A 9,069-nucleotide genomic window follows, 5' to 3' on the forward strand; every position below is an offset into this window, starting at 1 on the left:
GGTGGTAGTATTCTGCTGTGGGACTGTGTTGCTACCAATGGAACTGGTGCTTTACAGAGAGTAAATGGGATAATGAAGAAGGAGGATTACCTTCAAATTCTTCAAGATAACCTAAAGTCATCAGCCGGAAGATTGGGTCTTGGCCGCAGTTGGGTGTTCCAACAGGACAATGACCCCAAACACACATCAAAAGTGGTAATGGAATGGCTAGATCAGGCTAGAATTAAGGTTTTCAAATGGCCTTCCCAAAGTCCTGACTTAAACCCCATTGAGAACTTGTGGACAATGCTTAAGATACAAGTCCATGTCAGAAAGCCATTAAATTTAACTGAACTGCACCAATTCTGTCAAGAGGTGCGGTCAAAGATTCAACCAGAAGCTTACCAGAAGCTTGTGGATGGCTACCAAAAGCACCTAATTGAAGTGAAAATGGCCAAGGGACATGCTACCAAATATTAACGCTGCTGCGTGTATATTTTTGACCCAGCAGATTTGATCCCTTTTTTCTGTTCACCCATAATGAAGTCATAAAAGAAGCAAACTTCATGAATGTTTTTTGTGACAAAGAAGTATCTGTTCCAATCACTCTATCAGAGAAAAATCAGAGTTGTAGAAATAACTGGAAAATCAAGAGAGCCATGACATTATGTTCTTCACAAGTCTATGTAAACTTTTGACCACAACTGTAACTCTAATTTGTTTGACAGAAAAAACTACATGCATTGTTTCACAAGAGTTTGAAGAAATATGTAGGAATAACTTAAAGTATGTAGTCCAAAACTTTTGGATGATTCAGAGTAAATATTTCTCCAATACAATAAGTGGGGAAATACCTTTTACTACAGGAGGTAATCTTTCTAAGCATGGCGTTTAATTGGATTTTCATTTATATCCAACTGTACCCAATGACACCCACACAGACCTAATTGGATCTTCAAGCATTTTGCATTTCAATGAGAATTGTTGACTCATACATTTCCACATATAATATTAAAATGTCTTATTCGCCGCCTTGCAATGGTTTGATGAATTCTTTACAAGAACATGTCACCAACTGCCAGGCTATGGATCATTTTTACTAGGCCAAGCATATTTCCTGTTCCTCACTTGCCTTTGAAAGATCAGCCCTCTCCTAACTCACAAAAACAGAACAAAAAATAGCATGTTTTTAATTCAGCATAATTGACTTTTAAAATATATAATTTTCATCCGAACATTTTTTTCTTTACAAATGCTTTAGTAGTTTTAAGAGGTACACAGATTAATGAGCAAACTAATTTCTTTGAATTGCATTGTGAAGTTGTCAAGACTGATAACTTGAAAAAAAACAAGGTGGGAATTTGCTTAGCAGTCACTTGTCTTGTTATGAGAACCGTACAACTGAAACAGTTGGTAAACATGAGAAAAACAATGTTATAAAAAAGGAGCCAGAATACAAAGAATCAGGAGCGTAAGATTCAGTGCAGCTCATCTATCATTCATCCATCATACACTGAGGAGGGTGGAAATAAGATAATGTTGTAGGAATGTGGAAGCTGGAAAATAGAAATGGATGTGGAGTGGATGCACAACAAAAGAGGGGTACAATTAGGAAACACTATTGGATTGAAACAAATTCTTCATTTACAATGAAATGACAGTGCTGAAGAAAATCAAGGCGGCAACTCGAGCTGAATTTGTGAGATTGAGTGAAGCCATGCATTCGTCTGAAGTATTCTCAGAAGGCCTGCTGCCATCATGCTTGTCACACAGCCGAATGGTGGCGGAAAAAGGGTTAGCCTTGTGTTTAGAAAGATGACAGCAGATTTATTTTGAGGAAATAGTTCATTGGCAGACATATTTTTGTGAAAAAGCGCAGGAACCAAACTACCGTTGACATCGCCGTTGGCTAAACAAACAAAATTGAACACATTAAAAGTGGATAGGACAACCAGGTGGTTCAAGATTCATAGTTTTTTGACACAGTTTTAAACAATATCATAAGCTTAGCTCTTGTGTCTTTCGTGTACAAATTGGACTAGAAAGAGATTAAGAAACGTGGAAGTGGAGAAGTAGACCAAAGAATGGTGGGAAATTTATAAACAACCCTTCACTCCTACATTGAAAACATTTAAAAAATATATTGATACTATGCATATAATATAAAGGGGAACGGTAAGAAGAACATGCAATTGCCACACGGCAGGGCTTCTTTGAACCCACTTACCTCTCGACCATAAGACACATTTGATTAAATGTACCTGGTGTTAACTGGTATAGGTTATATCAAGGTACTTTGAAAATGAATTTTTAATTGGAGTAATAAAACTGCATCTGTGAAATGATTTTTTTGTTAGCATATTTAAACCTAAAACTGATGAAAATAAAATGGTGAAGACCCCCAAATAGGACAAAAGAACTACTACACAGTCATTATGGGGAACAAAAAGGAATTGGTGTCACATAAACAAGGACATCGAGACAAAGAATAATAGGGCAGATGCAAAGAAAACTGAAGTAAAAGAAGGACAGAAAAAAACGTTTTTTTTTTCGCATTTTTACAGTGGATAGAAAAAAAATCAAAATTTAAGTTTTTCCAAACCTTTCGGGCTCATAATCTGCTCTAGAACCTTATGTTTTTATTAAAGGCAAAGTTTCATCCCCATTGTTGAGGTTGATCTTGCTTTGGTATTTTCTTTGGGGAAAGGTTTTTGATAAAAACTTGTCATTGTCATTTAAGCCAACAGGTTGAGTCCCGAGGTTCTGGCAAATGAAATATTTAATCTTGGCGATAAGAATTTCTCATTGTATGCATCTCCAATTTAAACCACCAGAAACAAATACAATGTGATGTGGATCCAACTGTATAAATAAAATTACATTTGCTCCAGTAGTTGAACCAATTGCTCGGAGTGATACTTATTTGCATATAAATCATTAATATGGCGCCTTTTGGCATGAGGCAAGCAGCCATTAAACACAAAGCTTGTGGCACACAAAGCTGTGATTACAGAGTGCAGTAAAGTTTTAGATTGTGTTTGCTGACAAATATTCAAATGCTCGTTGGCTCCACTGGCTTGTACTGATCATGAAAAACATGAAGTAAACACTCACTGAACACATTCTGTCCAAGGTCACACAATCAGGAATATAAAATCACGACTACCAACAGAAGTCCAGTTCATTTTCAACAGCCAAGTGTTTAAGGTAAGAACATGCCAGGTCGCAGAATAATTGGTGTGGTTGTCATTAAAGCAATCTGATTTCAGTCTGACATATTACTGATTCCATATTGTACTTTACATTGTGAAACACAGGCAATTGTTTGACTCATTACTGGAACAGGTACTTTAGCTGAATCCTTAGTGAAGTTGAACATTTACAGACACTATGTACAAATTCACATTTAATTTTGTGTCCCAATGGCTTAAGTCAAATGAGACTAAATGTTCCTCTTTTCAATTACTGAAATGATTTAATTTTGTTAAATTGCACAATAATAACAGAGATTGTTTCTCAGAGAATTTTATAATATCCCAATCCTAAAAGGAAACTTGGATTTTAATCAATGTGGCTATCATTTATAAATTCCCGCCTGATGGTATACTGTAGACTGTAGAGATTCGCTCGCCTGACTTCGGCGTGGGCGCGATTCCCGCTGATGGCGGTATGATTGTGAGTGTGAATGGTCGTCTGTATCTTTGTGTGCCTTACTGCTGACTGGCGACCAGTCTCGGGTGTAGTTAGCCTTTCGCCCGAAGTCAGGTGGGACTGAGGATGTGTGGTATGAATGAATGAGTAATAAATTACTTGGGGACCACCACTATATAAGAAGTATGTTTACATTGAGTCCAATGTCCACCGTCCAAGTTTTTGTTGCTCACAGCATGTGCTAAAATTTGCAGCATGCTTGCTGGTTTTCTTTATCTATTGCTTTCAGAGAAACTCAAGGAGAAAAGGCTTCATATGTGCAGGTTTTGCACCACCTGGGTGCGTTTGTTTCAAGCTATATAAACAGAGTGAGTCCTCTGGTCTTTTCTCTTTGCCTCTGGTATCATGGCTGCTAGCTAGATACATCGTCGAAATGGTCTGACAGAGGATTGATGTTGGTGAGGGTAAAATAATTGCCTGTTCGTTTTAGGATGAAATCCTGCAAATCTAGATGAACAGGATACGTTTGAGGATTCAGAAAGTTCTTCTTTTGTGTCCTCTCAAGGAGAAATTTCAGAGTCCGAGTCCAACTCCATTACTACCTCTTTATCGTTCAGCATTCAAACTGTGTTTCTAATAGCCACAACACATTGGAAATGACAGATACAGAGAGAAGAGACAAAGGGAATCACTTGTTTCATTTAGCTTGAAATGTAAATGATCAAGACTTGCAAAAAAAAACTTTCTGAAAACCTTTTCTGTAGTGATGATGTCTAGGGGAAACAATTATTTCTGTCTTATTGGTATCACGTATCACATTTTTGTGTGTCCATTTGACACAATTTCATGGCCAATCATTCAAAAACTACACATTTGTTCTTCCTCTGCCCAGGTTGCATCCTCCCACCAAATTTGATAAGTCTAAAAATACTAAAACAGACACTATGAACACATTGTAATGAATTATAGTAATATGACGAATGTATGATTAGTGTTTACATCTTCAAGTGGTATCTTCTAATTCATAGGATATACATTACATATTTATAAATGTTTTGTTTTTGCTTCTTGCTTTTTAAATTATGAAAGTGGTTTTGTTTAGGTGTTTTGTTTTAAAATGCTTCATGAGTATTTTTTTTCTTGTACTACTCTTGTGGTTCTTTCAGGTTACCTGGTGCACCAGGGCCAGGTGTCAATAAACGTTGACCTCTGCTGAGATGGCAGTAGTTCTTATAGAATCTTACTCAAATGTCTACCAAATATCTTTTCAATACACTTTGCTTATTCTGTGAAGCTGGAACCCAAGGCAGACTACACAATAGAATGTTCCATGGAAGTCATGCAAAGGAACAATTGGATTGCCACCGATTTATCTGAAATTATATCGTTACAATCAATGGGTAGGTGTGAGCCTATCCACATTTAGGCATTTATATTTTCTTAAAACTCAAAAGGGTCATTGATTGAATAATAGGTAGAAAGATCTGACATCACTTCAGGTTCATCACATAATTGTATTATGTAGTGTTTCTTTAGACAAAAACATTGATTTGAAAATGCAGCAATAGCTTTCAATAAAATGACTAAATTAAGCATGCAAATTCCAACTCTGAGTTATGTTTTATGCAGCGTTGATTTGACAACACATGTTCAAAGAGGAAGTGTCAAAATCAGTTTTTGCGCAACGGTCACAGGAGTGTAAGACAAATTATATACTATTCCTCACTCTTTAAGAGGTTTTTACTGCTGAAAATGCAGCATTAATGAAAAGTTGTGGTGGACTTTCGCATTAGCCCTCAGGGGTTGACACGTAGTCGTAAACCTTAATCGTCCATTACATTTGTCACACAAAAAAATGTTATTTATTTCTTAGTGATTTCTGATCAAAGCTTCATAAAAGGGGCTTCAGGGTGGCTGATAAGCTTTGTCGTCGGCATTGACACTATTTGAGCTTTCTATAATTTAACTGGTATGCAGTGATATAGTAGTCGCCCATTCGCCTGACTTTGACGCAGGCACTGTGGAATCATTTGTCGTTCAGTGGCGGTGTAATTGTGATTGGGAATGCTTCTCTTTCTCTGTACGTGTAGCTTTTTGACCAACAGAAAACATGGCCTTGAACGATTGCATTCACTCTCACCAAAATGGTTAAGCTTTGACGGCTCTTAGCAGTTACATGATTGTTCCAACAACAACAATGATGAACATCTCTGTGTGGAAATATTCACCAACCATATTTTTTGCTTGACTCACCTCCTAAATGGAGGGTTACCTTCATTTCAAACAGTCTTCCATCACCATGTCACCATATGTATCTTTTTGAAACCAAATAAAGTCAGGCCGCAGATGTGGAACAGAAACACAAAAGGACCACTCATGCTTTGTCTGCTCTCAGGAAAGCAGAATCAAGTATTGTCTTCTAAGGAAGCCCCTTGATGAGTGTCGAAGAGGTAAAAGTTCCGATAGTAGAACACAAATATTACCGGGAGTCAACATGCAGGATGGCTATAGATTGATCAAGTGGGCTCAAGTTAGGTCCCTGATTTCATGACTTGCTACTGGTTTGGCTAAAAACCTCAACTTGAGTGATTTTCCCATCAACCCACTCAAATTAAATTAAAGATTCTCTGCACTCTCTATTCTCGTGCACAGTGCAAATCTAGAACGAGGCGAGACTGTGCCGAGCTAACAGGTGTTTTAAACGTGTTAACCAAGAATAAAGAATATCAGTATTCTGGCACTAGTGGATAAACTGCTGAATAATGAGGGTAATCTATTGAACATTAGGGTGATTTTCATCCTTGCCAGCCTTTGTCACAGTTCTTTCTAGCACAGAGAAGATATCCCCCAGCAGAAGGATGGTGACACGCCAATGGTGGACCGTCAGGGCCTGCAAGGCCTTCTCTGCTGGGCTGAAAAAATATCTGAATCACAGACTGATATTAATTCAGTTTTGTCCAAGAATACTAATTAAATAATTCCAAATTGTCTGTCAGCTTCCTTTCATTGCTTTTCCCCTGGTTGTGCCATTATTTGTTGCCAGGGTCAGAAATCTGCCTTAAGGCCTTCACAATCAGTTCTGTAGGCTCTGCTGCATAAAACAAGCACCGATAAAACTGTTGCTTTAACCAATCAGATTTTGAATTGGTGACACCAATGCCTTCTCGCAGGCGTAGGAATACGTCATTGCCTTCTCGCAGGCGTGGGATACATCATTGCCTTCTCGCAGGCGTAGGGATACGCCATTGCCTTCTCGCAGGCGTAGGGATACGTCATCGTTTTCACCAACTATGATTGGCTAGTGATAGAGTAGCCAGAGCTACCAAACTGTATCTGGAGCGAGCTGCACAAGCAAATATATTGTTGTGTTGATTTAATAGCAGTTTTGTCAACCCGCAATGGCTAAAGGAGGAGAAGAAATTTATTTGTTTGCAGATTTACTGTTAAAGCCATTTTCAAGACGGACTTTTCAAGAAAAAAAGCTGGACATCATTAAGAAAAGACGGACAACTCCGAAGCAAGCAAGCCTGTCACAACCGGGAACGAACATTTTAAGCACTAAATCGAATAAAAACGTATGCGATAAATACAACAGGACAGGCTTGACTTTCAGCATTAGCTTCGATAGCGATAGAAAAGAAGGAGGAAAGAAAGGAGGATGATATTGTGTACAGATAAAACTGATTTTGGGAGGTAAAATATGGCTATATTCCTAAATAATATTTCAATTGTATGAGGTTATTATTGATGCTTTTTTATGTGTCGCAGCTGTAGCTGCAGTAGAGGTTTTATATCCATAAAATAGTTTTTGAGGGTTGGATTGATTCAGACATTGCTGAAGGTGTCGGTAGGAAGTTCATGGCCCGTCACTGTGGCAATGTGTAAAATACATACAAAAATATGTTCGACCCCGAAAAAGAATCAGTTAAGCCCTATAAAGAATCTTATGTGGCAATCCTGACGCTCTTTTAAGATGCAACTTTCTATAGGGTCCGCCTAATCCACAAGACCTCAAAATGACACGTGCACGCTCCTTACTGCAAGAAGTTGAAATCCCTACAGGCAAAGGTAGATAACCACATCAATGAAATCTTGTCAATATGTCTGAGTCTGAAATTTAAAAAATATTTGTGCACCCTAGGAGGAAAAATAAAGATCAACATTTGTATCTGTGGACTCTGATCTAACCTTTTTGCAGAGGTGTTAATTTCCTAATTGTCTCCTGAACCGGCACACTCTCAAATAAGTGACCCGTTCAGAGGAGTGTGGATTGAACAAAAACATGAGCCTTTGGGAAGTTCAAAATAGTTGTTGCAGTGATATGTATGATCTCATTCCGTACAATTTTTGGTTGGATTGATTGACTGACTATTAGTGAGTGGCTAAGTGATTGGTTGAAATAAACTCCATTACTTACCAGTTTACGTTGACACCACGTGCAGACACCACATAGAGCTACCAGCCAAAGGGCACATACTAGAAATGCCAAAGACACCAGCAACACACTGAGAGACAATGAACCTATGGTGAGACAAAAGAAAGGGGCAAAGATAAGGAACAGAGAATTAGTTGAGGTTCCTTCTAAGGGCATATTTATAGCAGAAAAGTTCATAGTTCACCTTCTTTGGTTAAAACCAAAATATATGTAGTCCAAAATATTTTTTTTTGTGATTGCTTTTCACATTGCAATTTATGCAAGCTGCATAGATTTGACAACAAACTTACGCATGTGAATACAATGTTTTCAAAGCATTGTCCAATCATTGGACAAAACGGTCTGGGTGGGGTAACATGGTAAAATAGAGAAGCAAACAATCATGGATTTCCGGCGTGTAGCTCACGTTGTTATTGTTCATCCAGCTTCAAGCGTTTGCGGTAGATTTGGCCAACCAGAGCGTATTGGTGTAAGATAGATTTTATGTGTTTTATGTGATGAGGTCTCGGACTGGCTGTTTGGTCTGTAACAGAGTTTAATGGTTTGTATTCACACCAGCAAAAAGGTGCACACGCCAAACCTTTTAGCTTTGGTCGAGACCAAACAAGGCAGGTGTGAGTATGCCTTAAAACATTGCTGTTTTATGCTTCAGCTGGATTGGGAAACAAATATGGTATAACATAACTCCCGAAACATACATAGTCACAGTTGGTTGCAATACCCTTTGATGATCTTAAATCAAAAGCATCTGATAGTTGTTTTAAGCAAGGTTGAAAAGCCGGAGAACTGTTTCGTGCTCAGTGTATAAATAGAGAACGTGCATGTCAGGAAGAGATCATATCAAGGGCCCACCAGCCATGCAATTACTTCCATCTTTTTCTCGAGCTACATCTTTATTCCTTCTGGAGCTTTACAGGAACGTTGATGAACTAAAACTTCTCTATTTCTTTCAATTAGAGTCATTGAATAGTGCAAAGAGTTTACTCATAGGTGCCAAATTCCTT

The 9,069-nt window shown here is 38.1% G+C and overlaps 1 protein-coding gene across 1 annotated transcript in view; it reads right to left on the minus strand.

Moving 5' to 3' along the window:
- The window catches only part of syt7b (synaptotagmin VIIb), a 96,147-nt gene that overhangs the window by 47,905 nt on the left and 39,173 nt on the right, over positions 1-9,069 (minus strand). Inside the window, exon 3 of the mRNA XM_077593878.1 lies at positions 8,048-8,151. Coding sequence (XP_077450004.1) covers positions 8,048-8,151 — 104 coding nt within the window. The remainder of the gene's footprint in view (positions 1-8,047; positions 8,152-9,069) is intronic.

Source organism: Stigmatopora argus, chromosome 2 (assembly GCF_051989625.1).
Source record: "Stigmatopora argus isolate UIUO_Sarg chromosome 2, RoL_Sarg_1.0, whole genome shotgun sequence".
Lineage (NCBI taxonomy): Eukaryota > Metazoa > Chordata > Actinopteri > Syngnathiformes > Syngnathidae > Stigmatopora > Stigmatopora argus.